This window comes from Patiria miniata, unplaced genomic scaffold, assembly GCF_015706575.1.
Source record: "Patiria miniata isolate m_02_andy unplaced genomic scaffold, ASM1570657v1 HiC_scaffold_13, whole genome shotgun sequence".
Lineage (NCBI taxonomy): Eukaryota > Metazoa > Echinodermata > Asteroidea > Valvatida > Asterinidae > Patiria > Patiria miniata.
In genome coordinates this window covers 4,912,221-4,935,334 of record NW_024037051.1, presented here as the reverse complement: position 1 = coordinate 4,935,334, position 23,114 = coordinate 4,912,221, and the positions used below count along the sequence as shown (strand labels likewise).

Here is a 23,114-nt window from a genome sequence, read left to right as displayed (position 1 = left end):
TTCTTCACCTTAGTCGTTATTCTTTTCTTTCTAACTCCTTTACACAGGACTCCCGATGACACCCACATCACATGACCAGCTCCAACCATGCTCCAAGCATGCTCCAGTGCATGCTTCAACCAGTTCTCAAAGCAAGAATCTCAACTCAAGACGAAGACGTGACACACCTATTCTTTCCAGTTCAACTGCAAGATTCCTGCTTTTTCTCTTTATCCATTCAAAAACCACTTTTCTTCTAGCCATAATTTTATTTTTAGAAGTCATGAAATAGTGAAAAAAAAATCATTCTTTTCTGCTGTTTTATGTCCATCCTTTTAAAAAATTATATCCTTGGCTTAGTTGTACCCAAGAATAATGATGGAATGATTACCCGATAATTACTGGCCAAGCAGACTGTGTCGATCCTGGCAAACTAATTTGATAACAAAACAATGTCTTTGATTACCAAATTACATAATCACTCTTAAAATTTCACAACAAAATATTCATGATCGCATACCCCTCCATTTCTCATGAGTTTTCACCAACTCTCATTAAATAAATGTTGTCCTGTAACTTACAATGCCACTGTCATTATTTATGATTACAGCTTTTAACACACAAAAAACTGCAATCGCACAATAACCTTTGGCCGTCTTGCTTGAAGGCCTTTCATGGAATGTCTGTGCCTATGGTATACAAGCCTGGACCGACGTCCCTTGCGAAAATTGCTCCGAAAACTGACTACAATTATATCCCCTGAGTTTTGTCAAAGTACTACCCTGTACAGTAGCGAATGCAAATACATTATTACTAATATAATTCGTGTATACCTGATTTCATTTTCACAGTTTTGTAATAAATACATTTAACATGTGGTGCTTGACATAATTATGAAGTGCTCCAATATGTCCTTTCTTTTAGTTTTACTCTCTTCTGCAAATAAACGTGTTACGATACTTTGCTGTACAACCCCATCACCATAATAAAAACACCAACTGCTATAATGACATTAACTTCTACTTAATACATAAGAAACACCCCCTTCACCATAACAAATATAAATTGTTGCCCACTTCCCCGGAAATATAAGTGACCATTCACAGGTGTAACATAAATAAGCATGGGCGGAGAAGCAAAAAAAAAAAAAAAAAGGAGGCGCGAAGTCATAGTGGTGTAAATTTAATGGGTTGGGGGGAGCAAAATGTCCCTGCCCCCCTCTAAAACTGATAAATCGAGAATGTGTTGAGAAAAACAGGCATTTTGTGGGCAAAACTATGTTTTGCCCCCCTCTAGAAAAAATCCTGGCGACGCACACACAATATCCAAACCCACCCCCACTGGCTGCCCCCTCCTCTCCTCTGTAGTGAGAACGATGGATACGACGTTGTATAGGCCAAGATCAAACCGCGTTTCATCTAAATTACCTAATTGTACAGTTGGTGTATACGTCCTTAATGGTTTGGCACCTTGAAAATTCAATGTTCAAATTGACTGGACAATATTCCAGCACAACATTATTTATGAGCTTTATATAATGAGACACCGCATGAGACAATCGGTCGGCAATGAATACTTAATTTCATTCAACTGTTGACAGCAAGACCTTCCTAATCGGCGCGCAATTTAAAACATTTAAACGGTATGAATCCCAGCACAAACATAAACCTCCACAATATCAGCGATTTCAATATCACCATCTCCCCTCTATGACAAAAACCATTTCTCCCCATCTTTGGAAATGTTTCTCCCCATCCCCGGAAATATTGGTGACATGGTCGACGGGTTTTACGGAAATTGGGCGTTCTGACTAGCACCCTTCACCCTAGCTAGCCCCTTCCCCTATATTGACAATATGTCCTGGACCCTCGCACAATCTCCGCAGGAAACGTTATGTACGCGCACGTTGAACGCAAATACAAATTAGGCGAGACTGATGGCGAGTCCAAATAGGCTTGCGCCTTGCGTGCAGCAGAGGGTATGATTCTTTATTTGACTTAACAGTTGTTTGGAGTTATTAGAGTTTAAATTATCGAAATTTCATTGCATACAGTAATTATTAAAAAACAGTCAACTCTACCCATCTAGCGGGTGCCGCGCGAAGCGCGGCATCCCGCTAGTAAATAATAATAGCTGGTTTTACGTCTTATGTTGTCCTTTAACCCTATAAACGACCTATAGCCTTTATAGGGCTCTTTGGGGGTCAAGGACCAAATACTACAGAATACTACATGTGTTATGCACACTTGTATGGAAAGAAATGCATACTACAGGTTACTACTCAGTAGTATTTTGTAGGTTTAGGTGAGGTTAGGGTTAATGTTTTGATGTTATTGTAAATCCAACTTCAATTCGACCTTGCGTTGCTAAAGGTGGATATTATAATAAACCATTATTGAATTGAATTGAATTGAATCACACAGTGATACAGCAATACCAAATGACTATATAGAGAGCCAACTCGCCATACACAGTGTAGCCTGCTCAAAATATTGTTTGGCTTTTGTACGGCTTTTCCAACATCTGTATTTGTGTTCGAGTCCTGCATAAATGAAGCCGAAACCCCTAAACCTGTTTCATTTCACTCTGCCTTAACAATGTAAACATGAGCGTAAGTGCCTCTTATGAATTTCTGTCATGCTTGAAACCATTCCTATCTAGATGCAGCCGTGTTCTCTGTACTGCTGTGTTGCATTTACTTTAGAGTTCACTTCAGAAACACCATTTCATCTCATTTCAACATTCTATGATCACACATGTCTTTGCCCAGGATGTGTCCAGAAGTATTTTAATGCTACTACTGGATTAACTACATGTATGTTGTTTTGGACATCTCATGACTAGATAAAGGTTAGCTTGCGAGCCACTCTGCCTGCACAGCCATTGGTCAACATTCTCAAGTTTCACAGCCTATACACTCACCAGTGTCGAGTCCATTGTGCTGTGTGGGCGAGTAGTGAAGCGGTCCATTCAGTAGCCTTTCAACCAGCGCTAAGTGACCTGCAGAAATTGAAAAGAAGACAGCGTTAAATTGAGTTTGGAAAAAACAAGGCAAGAACAGGGATTGTTTTTCTTTGTTAATAGTGAATGGAATTATACTGACATTGTTTCAGAGGCTCCATTTCCAAAGTAAATGCAAACATCCTAGTCCAGCTGGCGATGGCGATTATGTAATTAAAAAACAGTCAGCGCTGGCTGACATGTACATCTAGGAGAAGGTTTTAATGTAAAATACATCATTTCCAAACAAACAAAAAATCTTTGATTTCACCTTTTGTTCAAATGACCTGGGAACGGTTTTAAGGGAAATACAAATGAAGGAAAAATGCAGTTTTTATATTATGCCCTTTTGACCTTTTGATACCAAGAGAACTCAAATTTACAATGTACAATGTACGTAGCACCCATGCTGAAAATATCAGTCACTAAAGATGAAAAGCCATTAGGAGGGAAATTACTCTTTAAAATTCTAATTGATGTTATAAATATGCAACACAACAGCTATTTACTTTCACAATACAATAACAAACCAAGTTGTCTTTAAACCTTTTACATCAGTCCACACACACACACACACACACAAAATATCTCGTCTGCCTCTTTACACGAAGAGCTGGTTTTGAGTCTCAGTGAAGCCTCAATGACAATCCCTCAGGTTCAGGACAAGCCTCCTAGCTGTTGATTTTTCCAATTTGGCCTTAATTTCTGCACTCCAATCCCAAATTAACACCATTCCACCTGCAATCAAATTCCACTCCCGCAGCTGAAGTGCTTAATTCAGGTTTTTTTCCTCTTCCCATCACTATCGGTTAAATCAGGACATTGAACAGCCAGCATAATAGACTAGGGACAGAACCCCGGACCAGCACAAACAGACAATTAACCCAGATATGTAGCCGGTTTATCTCCAAGAATCATCACACACAATCCTCTCTCTTCTCTGTGTTCTTTCTTATTTCTTCTTTTGTTAAATCCAATTATTTTTGTTATGCCTGAAAACTCTACCGAAGATTGAAATGATTAGAAACACGCACTAGTGCATGGCCCAAAGTGGGGGAGAGGGTAAGGGGGAGGACGTTTATAGACGGTGATTCAGTTCATAGAGTAATTATGGCTAGAAATAGGTAAGGCTTTGTGGAAACTGTAATATTCATGGCAAAGTGCCTGACTGTCATGATATTCGACCGGGGACACAACGGCCAAATCTAGGTAATTAGGGGAGCCACTGGGACAGTTAGAGTGGACCCGATCTACAATGAGGAAGAGGTTCTCTTGGGCGTTCTCTAGCAACAGTTATTGCATGAATGAAAGCACTGCGCACTGAAGCTTTTGTGTGATGGTGAGGCAGTACATGTAGGTGACTGAGTGAAAACCAAAATAGTCTGAAGTGCAGATTGATTGACTGATGGGATATCTCTGTTAAAATATGACTACCTGATAATAATAGATTCCTACAACTGGATATATGCAAGGTGGAAGTACACATTAGTTCAACAAAATAAAATTGTGTAAACATGGGTCCTTCACGAACTCAGATTTGTGGAATTCTCACAAAACTATCTGTAAAGTACTTTAGTGCTCAAAGAACCTTTGTATATTTTTGGGTCACCAAATACATACAGGTGTTCTCGACTACAATTGCTGGCATGCTGTGTACATTAAACCTTTCTCAGTGAAGCTGAGTTCATTGGAGAAAATTTTAGCTTTACAAAATATATCCTTGACAAATATTTCCTTTCAAAACATTTGGTAAGATGGGATCAATCAAATTCTCTTAATAATCTATGTGGTACTGAATACGCCTTGACAGTGTTCTCATTGTGTAGTGATCCGACAGGACGTACATGTAATACTTTGCAGTGTCTGATATACATGTATGTAGTCTGAAGTTGACTAAAACCCTTTTCTGACAAGAAGACTTTTTTTCCCTTCAATATCCTTTTTCCCAATAGCTGTTATCGGATAGCTTTTTTTATTGGGCGTTACTTCATGTCATTTGTCATGGTGTGACTTTCATACTTGGGCCCCGTCTTATGTTACAAGTTGTGCCTTTGAAGAAAACCTACACTCACTGCAATGTACATGTACACACTCATCTACCCTAGGAATCAACTAAGTGATTTCATTGCAATACTAGTATCAGCAAAGTGAAATCCATCTTAATCCTTTTAATGGATTGACAATCTTGTAGAAGAGCCTGATAATCCTGGGCTGTTAATCAAGCATAGACCTTACAAAAGACTCCTAATGTTGATTCTGTTTATTATACCGGTATACATACACCGTACATGTATGTACTACTGTACATCCAACTGCAATATTAAACCGGTAACATATCAGGAAAATTGATGCTTTCCTGGTTGATTACCTGGAGTCTAGAAGACGTGCCCGAGACAAGTAATCACTAATGACATTGACAATTCCATTGTTGCCATGCTAAGGCGGTTTACTGTATTTCCATGGTTACTAAGAGCTCCACACTCAAATGTACAAGTACATGTACATGTACATGTTATATATATGCCGGCACCATCCACTACAGGCACTAGGTAACATTGGATGGAGACAGAATCTTACTTGTAAGTTTGGGCATTAGGTTTACAGCTCAGGAATGTATTGATCAATATCAAGGGAAATATGGGCACAGGAAAAACAACAATACACATCAGACGATTCATCTCACCAAGAACAATTCAATTTAGTGAATGCCCTTGCATATTTGCTAACCATCCTAGTCTTACCAAATACAACAAACTTCCCCTTTTTGTGATATATGCCTCTACTGTATCCAATTCTGTACAGGTTCTCCTTTAGATTCAATTCGTGGGAGTTTTTTGTACGGCTACTGTACATGTACATCAACTGCTGCCACAATCTTATTCATGCAAAATACAATCCATTCATGCACATTAAAATTGCTTTTGGGAGTGAAATTTGACAAAAGTACAGGGAGAACACCTTTAAATTTTAATGAATTTTAATTCTGTTATCATTTGTCTATCTTCATTTGACACATTTTTACATTTGTACATGTACATGTACGGTACGTGACATTCACGTATGTGTGTACATGTAGGTGTTCAAAATTTCTGAATCCCGGTAACTTGTATACTATGTATGTATGTATGTCCTGCAAGCAACTGCATCTATTTGAGAAGCAAACATTTAGTAACTGTAAATATGAAAAACCAGTGACATATCTGACAGACGCTGTTTGCTAAATAAACGCAAAATCCATTACCAATATCCGAATCTTCTGTTGACACTGTTAGTGTTAACCAGACATTAGTATCCCCTGATGTGGCATGAGGAAGAGATAATTTGCACAACAAATAAAAGGCACTCCAGCAACCAGACGTGATGCAGGAGGGACAGAAGCTGCGGCTCAATCTCACTAATTGCATCGTCTGGTATGGCTGGACTGTGGTCATACTGTACCTTAGCCTTCATGGATTAGTCAGCTATAATAAGATTTTCATTATTGTCTTAACGGCCGGCAGACCAATCAAATGCCATGTTTGAACTGATTGGACTGGATTAGGCCTTCTCTTTTCTACAGTCAGAGAAACAGATGAGCACTAGCTAAACTGCCTTCCTCATGTGAGACAAATTTGTTTCAGCTTTGTTTGGTCAAGGATCGTGGTGCGTCTGTAAAGTGTATTCACACACCATACAAAAGAGAGACATCTTGAAGCAAATCAGCAGGAATTAGTCCTTCATTAAAGGGAATGTACATGTACAACATTTGCTTTTGCTGCAATTTTCAGAAATAAATGGATTTGCAAAAAATAAATGTTATAGCAAGTATTGTTAAACTGACTTGTTTCACGTTTTGGGCTTGTAGATGCTGGAAAAACCAAGAAACCAATCATTTTCTTGTAGTCTGGTTCCCTGACCCCACTTAAGATGAAACGGAGCAATTTGTAGACTTTGGGGAATTGCAAGGTCAGAGAATCAGTCTGGCAGGCTTGTACCTCTTCACAGGTGTGTAATCACTTGCAAAGAAAATGCGGAATAACTAAATATGAAAAATTAGGGGGAGTTTGGAAAATAAGCCAGTTTTCTCCAACGCTGGTCGGCCGACCAGCGTTGGGAAAATACAATTTTTCTTGCAAATGTCAGCACATCAGGAGCCACAATTTTACAGGATGCTTTAGACTGTCATTCCCTAACAATCCAGTAAGGTATTTCGTGATAATTTGATCATTTCGTTTTTTGATGTTTGCAAATGTTGTATTTTCCCTTTAACGAGGTTGAAATATTTTAGTGACTGTATAAGTGTACAAAGTACTGAATATGTATACATACATGTACATGTACTTTTTATATTGATAGTGATGAAACAAAAACTTTGACATAGAAATGATCCTCATTTTGAATTATCTTTATTTACACTTTTTACCTTCGCAACTACACTGTACACTCATTTACAAATGCAGCATTCACCAAAATAACCCCAAAACAACCAGGTTTCACAAGTGATTGTAATAATAGAACAAATCCATAATTTCAAATCATCTTCAAAAGTCTCACAACATTGCAGCTACCGATTTCTTATCGCGTGCAGAACTGCTGAACCAGTGTGCGCAGGATATGATGATATGAAGCTCGGCGGCAAACATGTTAGTGTATATTACTTCCACCGTGTAGGCTTGACCACAATTAATTATTAGCACTTTCACTGCCTGGCATTAATGGTTTGTAATTTCATTGCTGCTGCTTTGCCTAGTGGGTTTTTTTCCGATTGGATGCCGGGGGGCAAATCAGTCGACATCCTAAACTTATTCACCATTATTAGCTTCTTTCATTTTAGTTTTGGAATGGCCGTTGGGGAAAGCATCAGACGTGAGGAAAACCACACCGACATGCAGTAATTTGCAATTGCTCAGCATTTGAGTCAAAAGTTGGGTCTTAGTTCATTTTCATTTTCCGCAAGCTAGTTCAGAAACCAAACAAGGATTAGTATCCTACCCAACTGAAAACGAATCTGTTTTCTTCATAAATCATGTAGCATTTAAAAAATTTCACTGTCCAACCTTGAACATAATATGCTTAAATATATGTGTTAACTAATTTCACACTGGAACTATCCAGCAAATCTGTAAATTTTGTAAACGAGAGAGAAAAAATGCAAATTTTCTTCTTGCTTCATGGGCAATAACCATCCATTCTTGCCAACGGAATAAGAATAACAAATGGCGGATGATCTTTCGTTTCAAACATTTATAAAGTGGAGAATCAAGCTTCATCAACGTCAGACAAATAGTGCGCTCTGCACAGACGTTGTTGAGGACTTCCCGGCGGCGAAAGGCTGCGCACTAGAGAAAAAAAGCAACGTTATGTCAGGTTAAACTATGCATGGTATGTGCATGATGAGACAGACAATTCCAGACCAGTGCAAGGATGCAATGCTGCTGATGCTGATATATTCACAGTCATTTCGCAAATTCCAAATTGCAATGTCAGATGGCAAGGATCCCTGGCATAATGAGAGCATGCAAATCCTTACACGTGCCGCGGCCTACCGTATTTGAAACCCCAGTGCACACAACTCGGTATAAAAAATTGTGTAGAAACAATTAAAAACTAGAGAAAAGATTGATTGAAATTAATCAAAGTACAGCAACATTTGACAACATCACAATGTATGATTTATTTTCTTGTTGCGACAAGGATTTGTACTGTCTCCTTTCAATTTAATTCAAACTTGTTGCAATATCCTCAAGATTTGACACCCCCCCCCAAAAAAATGTGAAAACAAAGGCTTATTGTTGGTTCTGAGTAACCTAATTATTGCATGATTTCTATTAGCTTGCTGCTGTTCGGGAAACTGAAGGAATATTTGAATGACTTTATCTATCTTTTATTTCTAACCACAGCGCAAAGTAATTCTTTCTTTTACTTTTTGTAAGCGACTCCTTGCAAACCAATAAGCATATCTGGCCTACATGTACATTAACACTAACATCCCATCCGAACATTATTACCATTAGCATTGATTAGCTAACTATCATCCCTCGTTTAAAGTTATTGATGCACAAATACTGCCTTGCTTGTTTTGTCCTGTGCTTACACCGTCATCAAATACTTGGACTGACGTCGCCGACAAACGTCGGTCTACACACCGGCTGCCCCAAGCTCAGCCGAGACTGGCTGTCGGCCGATCGCTCTGTTCGTCTTAGATTGGAAGCAATCCAGTAGTAATTAGAATGATGGCTATTATAGAACACTTCAAGAGTCTTATGCCCCAGAGAGATGTGCACACCCTTCCAAACTGCGCGTCTGTGGATGATGACCCCCCCCCCCCATGGTTACCAAGGGGATGGTTGCCAAGTGACCAGTGCCAGCTTGGCTTGGGCTGACGCCATCCAGCTACCATGGTGGGTGGAAGAACGGTAGCAGGGAGATAGCATGAGGCATCCGATTGCCGGCTCTTATTTCAGGAGCAATGACAGGCGAGTTCTTGGCTCTTACCCTGATGGAATGTGGGCAATGCACGTCACAAACCTGCCAAATGGAATCTCAATATCACATGCCACTTCTTCATTCCGCTCTTCAAGTCTACTGCATTAGAACTGGATTTTTCTGTTTATTAACTGTTGTTTCTTGAATAAAACAAATCATATTAAAATGAATGTTTTGAAAAAGCTGCCTTGAAAAGGTTAAAAATATATTTGTCTGCATATAGTTCAATGACATACAGTGATATCTCGATAAGTCCAACCTCAAGGGTACAGGTTCAAAATTTGACTTAAGCAGAGTTTTGAGTTGGATTCTTTGTTTTGAGGCAATGTATTCTTTGACTTATCAGTTGTTTTTGACTTATCAGTGTTTGACTTATCGAGATTTCACTGTAGTTGTAACACCAGACATTTTCAGGATGTATCTGCTCCCAAATTACCGCTCTTGAAATTGATTCCATCCTCACCACTTCAGAGGCAGACAAGAACAGAAGCTAGCACAAATACAGAGTGCAATGTACAATTTACAACGCATTTATCAAAATGCTTCGCATGCGCCAGGCCTAGGATACAGAAACAGCATTGCACACATGTATAAGACTTCCGTCGCAGTAGACGCTCATTTGTCACCAGTTACATGAGCTTTCTGCTCATTCCGTCATGTGTTTTTTTGTTAATGATCTTTGGCCGACTGCAATGAGGAAAGCATTTTTCAACTTAATACATGTACGGTACTACTGAAAAATAAGAGGCATACTGCAGAATTTTTTTTTTTTGAGATTGTCTTGGCAACCACATGTACATGGGTATATGTTATGGCCTCTTGTCTTTTATTCTTGTCTAATATTGTACACTATAAAATTGTACATTAGTTATCCCACGAACGCGAGTGAATCACGGAATAATGTAGTGCATCTGTGTCCCACATGCCATGACACCGAAGTGGTATGTGAGACAGAGACGCACTACATTTTCCGTGTTCTGCGAGCGCAAGTTGGACAACAAATTTATCTCCAAGCAAACTTGATGCACAGTAAAGATGGAACACACATGCTGTATACACAAACTTTTCTGCAGTTATGGCGTGGGAATCTGAAGCCATGTTTCCATTGGATTTTTTTCCAACAGCCACGTGGAAACTTAATGCGACATTCAAGTCTACAGTGCGTAGAACATTATGATTCATACTTATTAAAGGGAAGATACAACATTTGCAAACATCAAAAAACGAAATGATCAAATCATCACGAAATATCTTACTGGATTGTTAGGGAATGACAGTCGAAAGCATCCTGTAAAATCGTGGCTCCTGGTGTTCTGACATTTTCAAGAAAACTTGTATTTTTCCAACGCTGGTTGGCCGACCAGCGTTGGAGAAAACTGACTGTTTTCAAAAAGTGCCCCTAATTTTCATATTTAGTTATTCCGCATTTTCTTTGCAATTGATTACACACCTGTGAAGGGGTACAAGCCTTCTAGACGGATTCTCTGACCTTGCAATCCTCCAAAGTCTATAAATTGCTCCGTTTCATCTTACGTGGGGTCAGGGAACCAGACTTCAAAAACATGGTTGGTTTTCTTGGATTTTCCAGCATCTCCAAACCCAAAACGTGAAGCAAGTCAATTTAACAATATTTGCTATAACATACTAGTCCTCCCAATCCATTTATTTCTGAAAATTGCAGCAAAAGCAAATGTTGTACATTCCCTTTAAAATGTTTTTAAATCTAAGGTACATGTGTACAAATGTATGTAGATTGTCTATGTTCATGTCAATCTTCGTCATTTGTTGGCTTGAGGGCAGGAGGAATTCTAAAGAAGTTTTTACTAATCCTAAATAATATGGCCTTGCGCGAGGTACCCAGTGCAGGAAGGGCGTCCATTCCCACACCCTACAATGGTGTCATAAACAGTTTCCTAAAATATTGTTACCTGTGGATCAACTACAAAAGAACAGTGATTTAAGAGAGGGCCAGCTGTTCCAGCAGTAAATGTCTGGGAAAATTCAGAGAGCTTGTCCAAAGCAAAGATTTGAGGGTCAACTAACTGGACACAAAGAACTGGATTTAAAAGAACAAATTCACAGCTGAAGGTGTAAGCATTGTAATAAGTTGACCCTGTGGGAGGCTACCAGTGGGTGAAATTCAAGACAGAAAAATAAGCATAAAGGTTATTGAGAAAAAAACATGAACAAAACGTCATATTTTCATATATTCACCTACCGGTACATACACATGTGCTTCGTCCATGAAAGTACCGGTAGCACAGAGAGATTGAAACTTTCCTATTTTGTTATTTTTAAACAAAATGAAATGCAATGTACATGACTTCTTTTTTTGGGGGGGGGGGGAATGCATGTGGGCAATCAAGACTTGTCTATAATAGGTATTGCTGAATAGACTTAAAGATCATCTGAAAATTGTATGGGCTACTAATAAAAGTAACCCCCAAGATTCAATGGCAGAAAGGGCACAAGGATTCACAGCAGCCATCATGCACAGATATCAAGAACTGACCAATTCAATTCCAAACGCATCCAACTTCTGTCAACACGTGCTGCCTCAGCTTCATCCACTCAATCGAGGACAGGGAATGCAGGACTCTCAGTTCATCTCTCCTCTCCAACTAACCCCTACTTCCTTCCTGCCCAGTCAAACAGAAATGTAGCCAATATCGACTTTCCCTCCACTATTCCTCATTCTTTTTTTCTCATTTTCATTTCTGCAATTAATATTCTGTGCAGGCAACAAGACAAGATGAAGATTCCAATTTAGTGAGACTGTGTTGGCCAGGGATGTACTTTATTTCTTTCACCCTTCCTGACGACAGTCAGTCTATTGGCATGGGTTATTATTTGTTGAAGTGGTCGATTCTTCGAAAGTCCTATTACGTGCGTGCAGTGCAGATTGCAAGAACATGTTGTTGAGAAAACCAGAACCCTACTTCCTTGGTCTGTTTCTGGTGTCCTGGCTCCATCAAGCTGTCACATGCTGGAGTTTCCATCAATTTCTTTTTCTTCTGAAAACTCAGATGCCAGTTTCACTTGATCTTGTTTCACATGAAACATAAACAGCTAGTTTAGCACATCAATCAACGATGAAACTAATGTAATATTTACATTATTGTGCAAGCACCCCACACTTTCAATTATACATGTAGTATTTTAGCGGAAGTGGATGTTACCACAAACCTTTTATAATATTTGACAGATTTGAGAATGTTTGTGCAGCACACATGAGTTGGCATTAAATTCTCAAAGCAAACGTTTACATTAAGGCAGGTTACAAAAAGAAAACAAAATCAGGCTTGCATGCAAAATCTGCAGACAAGCCAAAAATAACTTCATACAAAAATTAGAGAAAACTTGTTTTTCCCGCAAGTCAGATATTTCTGCACTAATGATACGGTGAGTGAGCTTTTGATTCCGTGCAGCTCCGCCCATCCCACACCATCATGGTTCAAATAAAGAGCAGGAAATACGCGTATTGGGTTATCACTAGTGATGTGTTTGTGTCTCAATTATTCAATTACTGTGTTGACAAGAGGAGCAATGAACTGGAAATTGCCGTGGGGGCGGGCAGGGAGCGAGTGTGGCTGTGAAGCAGAGGAGTGGGTGATGTGCAATGACGCCTGATGCAATACACCTGATGGTTTAGTTTAGGACACTATTCCTTAAAAGGGGCAGGGTACCGTAGGTGACCAGAATGACCTTGTCCCTATCAAACTTTAAGATATAGTGCAAGCTAATCTCTACTTGAAAAGATCCATGTGAAGAAGTCCAACAAATTTTGATCAACAACAGGTGTCAAGGTGCCATTCAGCTTCAAAATTTAACAATAACTCAATTTTCTCTTCCAACTAAATTAAAAATAGAGATTAATTTATACAGCAACAACTGGAACTTGGTTTGTTTTTCCTGTTAACCTAGCAACCAATGTTTATGCCTTTACAGGTCAAATCAGCAGTAATCACGTACATGTATGTATGGGACACTGCTTCACACATTTTGGAAGTGAGGAATCTTGTTGATATTTATACAACCTACTTAAAGCTATAGTCCATCATTTGCAGCCATCCGAAAAGTAACTGGCGTAATTATTGTTGAAAAACATACTTGGTTGAAAGATAGTAAGGGAACTAAACTCCCTGTGAAATTATTCTTTCTGGGAAGCTGTCATTTTGAAGTAATCAATGAAAGAAGGCCTTTCCAACGGTGCGTCAAGACGCACCGTAGGAAAATTTAAATTAGTAGTTTGTTTTGTTATTCGGCAAAGCGCGCACAAGCATTGGCACGACGCACACGCGCGCGCAGTTGCTATAATTCGTCAGATCAGTGCGCGACGTCGCGTATAGCTGCAATTCAAAACAATTCAAAACATGATTCAGTAACTTTTGATTTGAAATTTAGATCCTAGAATGCTGTTTTTCTCGGAATATACAGCTGAAGCTTAGCTGAAACTTCATCAGGTTAGTTGTTCAGTATTCTTCATTAGATTTTGAACACTTTTGTTGCTTCAAACGAACAAAATGCACAAATTACAAATGATGGACTATATCTTTAAAACATTTTTTAATTTTCCCATTCAGCAACCAATCCGAGAACGAGCTACCGGTACAACTTAGCAATCTCAACAAAAATTTATCAAAGGGATGCAGGGAATGTACCTGACTGCACGGACAGTTTATGTCCCCTTTAAACTTCCTAACAAAAGAAGCATTTTCAGGAAGCATTTAAAGTGACTTCATGTGGTCTAGCCTTTCCTGGCAAAGATAGTACCTACAGGCCTGATCTTCAATGTAGTTTAGCGTAGTAAACTAACTTCCCCGGACAACATTTTTTTTTCATTTCGTGACCCCAGAAATGGTTGCCATTTCCCTTGGAAACAAACAAAAAACTTGTTTAGGTGGAAAAAAACAAGTCTGCATTCCCACGAACCCTAAGTCACCTTTCGAAAACCCCGAGAAGTACTGAGCTCCACAAACACCCAATCCCTTGGCCCAATCAACAATCTGTGGGTCCGTGACAGACAGCGAGACCCTATTCACCCTGACTTTGCATTGATGACAGGGACTGATTATTCTAGCAGGTATTGGTCTGGCAAAATAATGACTTCTACATATATGTACCGGTTTTTCCCGGTACATGAACATATGTGTATGCATGGAACTCAAAACATTTCTTTCTTCTCAAAAATCACCTTCAGTTTTCCCTTACTACGTTCCCTTGATTTAAAAAAAAAAGGAAGAAGAGATTCCTTTCTTTGAAATCCTCCTCTGAAAGGCTCTTTTCAATTTTACTAAGCACACGTGTACATGTCATAAAATTTACATGTACAATAAACCAAGATTAAGGTGGCTTACACATACAGTACATGTAAATTACATGTTAATGTAAGCAGCTGGGATGTGCATGTAGGTGACCATATTTAAACTCTAATAAAAAAATGTTCGAACTATATGTTGAGTCTGCAGAAAATAAGATATGTGCTCGTTAAAAGTGCATGCATGGTTAAGGCCTGCTGCAGCATTTAACTGACAGAAAACTGATTAGTGATGGCAATCCAAAATAAGGTTATTGTTTGACAGAATCCTTTTTTTTTAAATCAAATTGAACTCCTGTTCCTAGTTCCTGAACAAGTGAAAATAATAGGGATATTGTGGAGTTTGTGTTAATAATAGGGATATTGTGGAGTTTGTGTTAGTGAGTTTGACAGAAAGATTGAACTTACCTGGTAAAGGTATGCCATTACTCCAGCCAATGTGCATTGCAGGAAGTCTGTTAGGATTGCTGTAAGAACAAAGGGATAAACGTACAAATAAGAATACATTGTATTAAGCTCTGCAATCATAGCTTCATAGCCATCTGGATATGTTTCTCATAGCTGGTTGTCAGCTTAACAACGCCAATAAAACAAATCCTTTAGCCAATTTTCCGTTTTGCAGAAAAATACTATTGTGGTATCTGCATACATTTTGCATGCACAGTTAGTCAGTATTCAGTACTCGGATAATCACAAAAATATACATTTCTTATTAATCTACTGACAAGTATTTTTTTTTCAGTGTGTCCTTCCTATCTTTCATGTAACACTTATACTTAACACACAAATATTAATAACACTAAAACATATTTATATGTATAATTATCTCATCTGTGATGTGATAAATTATTCAGCGCGATCAAGACTGCAAACATATCCTGACATTATTTAAACTATTTCTTGTTTACAAGAAATTTCCAAGTTTTAACAATCAAGTCACCCCGAACCATTCCAAGTAAACATGTACATAAATATGTACTCATTTTTCACACTGTTCCAAAAACAAAATCTGATTATTTTGTCTTTCTTCTGAAGTCTTGCACATTGCATGGGATATGATGCCATGTAGAGCTCTGCAGGGCACACATCTATAAAATGTGAGTTACAGGACCCATTAGTGTTTGCCACTATCACACCAGCTTGATACAGTCAGTCGCTATGGTAACCCAGTCAACGAGCATCGCATCACTCGGCAACCAAGTGCCAGTGAATCTTGGGCAGGTGGCAAGTTGGACTTTTTTCTCTCTCGCTCTCTTCTTATTGTCGGTCAGCCAGCATCCGCATACATTATGCATGGCCATTTCCCGGCAGGTTATACGCTAATCTGGCACCTCCTTCCTTCCTCGTGCGGAGGCGGCATGGATTCCAAACCCGTTGAAGTAGCCTTCTTGGTGGCCAATATAATTGCAGAGTTAAACATGTCTAGGTACACCGATGCAGTGTGTCTCCATTCCCAATATGAACAAATGTTATGATCAAATTGGTGGGGCAATGCAATTCACATGTAAGTGAATGGAACAAAGGCACCAATGAAAGTTAAAGTGGTAGATTTTGGGTGTTCTACCAGGGTAGAGCCTCTAAACTCTAGTCCCTACCAGGATTAGGACTGAATTTTACACCTGTAGGTTACTGGATCCTGTGGAAGCCGTGTTGGAATCTTGCTAATCTAGTGTGAGAGGGGTTGCCAAAATCTCAGGGCTTGACCCAGGTTCAACACAGAGATTTTGGATGGAGTAACAGGGCTGTATGTTATCATAAAGCATGTAGACATACATGAACCGTACATACCTTGAGATGTTGCAGAGTGGGCCCTGATGATACTGGTAGGGATGGGAGTTGTAGGGCAGTACATGATGGTAAGGGTGGTAGGGGGTCTTTCTCAGCGCTTGTAGTAGGTTGGGCCGATAATCTGGATCTACGCACCATAGCGAACCTTTTCCTATTGACTGCAATGATACAGATACAGATAACAAGTTTAGGGTGGGTCATCAATTTTAAGACACTGTATGTGAAGTGGAAATTTTAGAATTATTTAATATTGAAAAATACATGGTTTTTTTTGTTTATGGGCTTGGCAATATACTAGTAGCAAGTACACGAAACAAAACAGATTAATTGGTCTAAATAACAGAGTGTGTGAAAGTGAAGATTGGAAGCGTAATTGATTTTTGGAGGTAATTTTTAACCCTTGATGCTACAGTATCTAGTGTAATGAATCAACCAAGATCTTTATCTGTGGAAGATTTGCAAACAAAAGGATGCTTGCCACATCCCGACACCTGACCCGGCTCGCGTGTATGTCCCCGTCCCCCTGAATCAACACCCACGCTTCGCTGATCCACGCACCAAAGGTCCAGCGCGAGCTTGTAATGCGTACTGAATACACAACCACACAAACTTGTCTATGTGAGGATTCGCAGCAAGGTACACGAAAAGGGGCTGGTAGGACTCATCAAATTAGATGTGCTACTGAGTCTTCTCTTGTCGATGGCCTAACATGTCTGATCTGTGCAAACTGGTAATCTGTATTCCAAACTGCGGTGGAGGGTACCGTGATGGATTGTCAGGAAAACCTGATACAAGGGATTGTCATTCCGGGCAATCAGGGAGAGTGATCTGTGTTATTACCCAGACTTCTGCATCGTTTCTCTCGCATGAGCTGAAAAAGCACTACAGTGAGTGAACAATCTGGAGCACAATAATGATACACAAATTACCAACCCCCAGTGATACAGGAGCCAAGACTTATTGGTTCAAATATGTGCCTAGCTTTCTCTCAGGAAGTAACGTTTAAATATGCATAGTTGTCTAGACACAAAAAGCAGCGTCATTTGACCATTTTTATTTCAGTCCCTTTGAGTGGCTCTAAAGTGTACTTGTTCTAGATCTTGACATCCCCCTTCCCCAACTCCCATCTCATTTAAGATCCATGTTAAAACCTACTGACACCCAACTAAGGAACATAAGATGGCGCACTACATGTTTCTCTTTAAACTCTCTCGCCTTCTCAAATAACCAGGGGTCATAAATATGGGATTGTATTGTGCACTGCTGTTTAGTGTATCGAGTGTTGCAAACTAAGGTGCAAATCAAAACACTGGAATGAAAGCAAAGTGCCATATGGCTGCCTCTCTATCCGCTCCATTCAGCCACTGCACTGAGTGTGAATACCGTTATTGATCAGTCCAACACAATCAATACACGATTCCTTTAGTGCACGCGCTGCCAGTAATGATCGTTGGCCAGGCTGGCTGGCAGAAACAATTCCACTGTATGGATATGGAAACCACTCCTTTAATATACAAATGAACAGAAAGGAAAGACAAACAAATACATATCAATTAAAAATTTGAATATTTAGTCACAAGATGGAATTATACAATTGGTGCTTTGTGGAGTAATTATACCACACTAAAAATGGATTAGCAGATGATGATTGAAAGGACAGTTAGAGAAGGAATTAGAGAATTGTGCCTGGAATGGAATTCCCACTTGCACTGATGTGGTTTGGATTTTTTGTTGTCCCCCTCTCCCAATCTACTTTCTCTTATCCATCAGAGTGGCTGTGAAAACACACAGAGCCGTTAATTGAATTTCCTTAGAGCCACCATGGCGAGGGGATCGCTTGATGCAAACACGTCGCCATGGCGATGATGCAAAACAAGATTGCAGCGAAGGAAAAGAATACAAGCGCAATTCTTCCTCAATGCTAAGGGGAGTTAGGAGAGAGAGTAAAAAAGCAAGGAAGAGGAGTGAGCGGTGTTTGGGCACCAACTCCTGAGTGCCGTCAGGCCCTTAGGCTACTGTTTATGGCTCCTGTGGGGTGAGATTATTGGCTGCGGCTCGCTGATTAGCACCGTGAATATTTCATAATGATGGATCAATGCGCATCTGTGATGAGAAAGTTAAAGCACTGAAAATAAAGCAGCGGTGCACTGACCATGTTCCTATCCACTGATAAGGAATCCACTGCAATTCACTTTCATACACAATTGGTGGACAAGCGCTGCTTTTTAAAATCACAAAAAAACACCATACAATTCAATCAATGGCAGTCCAAGGGGGTACGGAGCGGGACCCCCCCCCCCCCCCCCACAGTGACAGAACTGTTCTCAAATAAGACCATTTTGAACTTGTGAGAGCCCTTCTGCCCCCCCCCCCCTGTAACCTCTCTGGATCCGCCCTTGTAAATGTGCATAATGTACCGGTACATGTATGGGTATGCATACATTTTACGAACGTACAAATGTATGCTATTATCCATTTTAAAAGAATCATACATCTTCCGTGACTGAAAAACAAAAATTCTCACATAGGCTACATGCGTACAAGTTTGATTAAAAAAAAGAAAGATAAACGCCATTTTGTCATCTTCTGGAATCCAACCCTCTTCGAGTTGCCCCAAAAAACAGTTTCAATGGTTTTTATACTTAAACGCAATTTAAGTACAATAGAGTTGAAAGTATAGTTGTATAAGAAACAGCTGTTATATTTAACATGTTCCATAGATTTTCATAAAATTTCTCCTTTTTTTCAAATGTATAGCTCCTTTTAAATTACACGTAACCTCTACGTATACACATCTTTTGATGTCTTCTACTGCTACCAGTACACTGACTGATTTCTGTGCAAACATTTGTAAGAGATGTATACATGAACATGTTCATTGTATATTGTGCATTTCGTAAGACTTTGAAATTGTTTTCTTAAATTTCAACAATGAAATTCATGACCTAATCTCAGCTCCCTTTACACATGTGTACTCCTTTTGTTTGGTTCAATGGATATGGATTGTTGCTAGGCAACTCTTCTGATCCAAGTCACTAAAAAAAACTTTCTCCTCTTTCCCTTTTAAAACAACCAGTGACCATAAAATTTCACCTTACAGGCAAAAGGAGATTGGTCTATTTTTTTCACTTAGCCAGGCAGTAAAATTTCTGGTTTATGACTGTTGATTTGGACAGGCAAAGTTAGTGTTCAAGTGCACAATCCTATCGGCCTGTACACAGCAGAAGCCTGAGGGACCCACATATCACTCAGTGCCTAGTTCAAGAGCAGTCAAAACTCTACATGTTTTTGCATTGGTAAAGGGCAGGACCCTTCCGTGTTTGGACATGCGATTCCATTAGAATAATGGTCTTTCAACGGCACAAACGGCTTTATTTGCCAAAAGGCAAAAGTGTTTGGAAAACTTGTCAACCATAAGTGGATGGCAAACTGAGGGGAAAAAAATTATTTGTCTACAGGCAAAATGAGTGTGACAAGAAGTGACAGACTTGGATGTGCTTTTTTTCTGTCTTCTTTCTGGTAAAAGAGACAATAAAGTCAACTGGTTGGAGGAACACACTTTGTTTCTTTTGGAACATTGGAACATTTTGGCTAGAGTTTCTACTTCTAGTAGTATTTTGGTATTTGTTCATAAATGTTGACAGGTAATAAATTTCCCAAAGAAAGTAGAAAAAGAAAAGTCTATCTTATTAAGTACAAAAAACCACATGATTGATTTACCGTACACGATTGATTTACCCATTAACCAATGTAGCAACATAATATACATATTATGATTGGATATGCCAATGCCTCGTTATCTGTAAATAGTTACCATGTCAACAGCTCATTAATTGTCTATTAATAGATTTGTCTCGTATCTCATTTGAACATTTGTTCTCATAATGTTTATAGACACAATCCTATATTACGTGCATCGTGCGAGTCAGTATGATGAATACAATTTCCCCAAAAGGTAATGCATCTATTGCTAGAGCACGACCCTTTTTTTTTTGGCAATGTTTGTCACACTTACAACTGAAATATAAGGGGACAAAAATTCCACCTGCTTTTGTTTTTGTTTTTGTTGTTTTTTGAACCACTTAATCATATCTGGCTGCACACGGCGCTTTCACAGCCAGACAGATCTGAATGGCTTGCTGCTGATGCCTGGCACAGTCAGGGTTCCACTCGGGGCAATTTGTCCAAATCTACGCTCATTCCAAAATGCCTTTTACACAGGTGGGGGGCCTAAAACTGCGGAGCCCGATTGAGAGGCACCATACCCTGCATGCATGCGCGCTGGATGCAGACCCGCTGAATGATTTGATCTGGAGGCATTTGGGAGGTCAACCGATCCATTTTAGGAATTTTGAGACTGACGATGGGCTTCCTGTTTTGTTCACTTCACTACCCCGAGAAGTGTTCAACTGGACTTGAACTACTCTCCAAAATAAGGTCAAACTGTAAATATTATTCCATCAATATCTACATGAACATGTACATGTTTGTATGTGTAGCGGTACCAGATGATAAATGATAAACACGTGCGGGATCTTTTTATAGAAGTATTACAAAATGCTTTTCAATATTAACAACTGTACTGACAGTTTTCATTAGGGTTTATCTGCAAACAATTCAAATACAACAAAAACTTCAAAAACTGCTGCTACAATTGACCTATCGCAGTTTGCGAGTTAGCCACGCCCCGTAGACAACCCTATGGAACTATTGTAAGTTGGGTTTTGTTTGTCTCAGATTTTGCGTGTTGCGCGTCAATTTGTATATCATGTCATTGGACAATATTTCACAAGCTGCGTTGACGTGATTCTACCGTGATAGTTCCATGAATGCAAAGGGCCCATTGAAAAATTATGCATGTCAGCCCACATACAAATTTGTAATTGTATGAAACAATTTATTAAATATGTGTAGGCCTATGTATTCAACTTCCTCATTGTTTTCTTTGTCCAATCAACTTCCTGGTTTTGAAAAGTAAATCCAACCCTTCATAAGTTTCGCTTCGAGGCCATCCCAGTTGTGACTGCACAAAGGGCCTGTTGCTAAGATAAATGGTTGCCAGGCAACGGCCAGCTCACCCAGTGACAGCTGGACACATCACCATGGTAATATAGCAAGGCCATAGTGATTGGCTGGTACTTCCTGATAGGGTTATCTTAACCGGTGTCTTCCTTTCGGTATGGAGTTACTTCCTGTACAAAACATATAGCGTTTATGTACATGTACACATGTGCCGTAGTTTCCCTGTAAAACCACAAGTAGAAAGCACAGCACACATGTGTACAATATATGTAAACTGTACATGTACACATAGAGTGGTAAAGAACCACTTAAAAACAACATGGTTAATTTTCTATTTTAAACAATCAAAAAAGACAAAAATTCAGAATTCAGAATTTCCGTGTCTCTTTCTTAAGGCATTGGAAAGGTACTTGACCAATATTTCATTCAAAGAATTTCAGTGTTTGAAATGTGTCTCTGAAATGTGTACATATATATACGTGTACACTATACATTGTCTGATTACAATACGTGCAATGTTGTTGTAGCTTTTAAAAACATACACATACCAGGTAGTTTAACTCTAGCTTCTTTGCAATACATGTATGTTCACATTTCTGCTGCTTCTTTATTTTTTAATAAATAACAAGTTTTCAAAACATTCCACATTCTTCAGATTAAAATGTAAAAGATTTGAAAAATGTACATTGTAAATGTAAGTAAAGACTTACATGTAGGCTATTTGACTACCAGTATATGGGCGGGCTAAAATACCAAACAAAAAATGTGTTTTTCAGAAAAATTGTTTTTCAAGTTTTGCATGACTGTGCACCTGGCATTCCACAGATGACAGTAAACAGTGCTACAATCCTCTGATGCAATATTGCAAGTTGGCATAGTGCAACCATCCAAACTACCGGTATCAGCTCTTTAACTGCAAAGTTCATGGTCCAATGAAAATATTTCTGTGTTGTACAATGGCCTTGTGCATTGAATGGAACTCAGACAGTTGTATTCAAATGCATGCATAGTCACAACTCCTGTCGCCTGATTTTTCTTTGCATTCTTTCATAAGTTTTATGAAAAGTTGAAGTAACGGGTCTGAGTATGCTACACGTATGCATCTTTGCCTGTATTTATAAACAACAAACATTCTCTCATTCTGTATATTTTTTATCAGACCTTGTTTTGTCAACAGATTCTTTCCAGATTTCAATTTTGTAGTCAGTGTTACAAAATACTTCTTCCGTTGTCATGGTTTTTTCAGTAACCATGGCTACCTTTGTATGTAGGTGTGTTGTCATTGGAGATTAAATATCTGGACTGTGCTTTGCATTGCACGACTGCACATCTTTCATGACAGATGAAGACTAATTGTCAGCTGTGCAATGGATGATAGAGGCAAAGACTAGCCAATTACAAAATACAGATGATTCAAATCAGAATATTTTGCACCTAAGGCTTGGTGTTTCAAATACAAGTTCAGATAAATCAACAATATCACTATCCTCAAACCAACTTTACTCACACATACTAGTGTAAACACTGCATGACCGATCCTGCT

General features: G+C 39.1%; 1 protein-coding gene across 3 annotated transcripts in view; it reads right to left on the bottom strand.

Annotated features, from left to right (window-relative positions):
• Positions 1-23,114, bottom strand: part of LOC119720745 (forkhead box protein N3-like) — a 53,364-nt gene that overhangs the window by 13,455 nt on the left and 16,795 nt on the right. For all 3 annotated transcript variants that reach the window (XM_038190593.1, XM_038190579.1, XM_038190586.1), the window contains exons 3-5: positions 16,550-16,707; positions 15,170-15,228; positions 2,902-2,979 (exon numbers count right to left, since the gene is read on the bottom strand). In XM_038190593.1, coding sequence (XP_038046521.1) covers positions 2,902-2,979; positions 15,170-15,228; positions 16,550-16,707 — 295 coding nt within the window. The remainder of the gene's footprint in view (positions 1-2,901; positions 2,980-15,169; positions 15,229-16,549; positions 16,708-23,114) is intronic.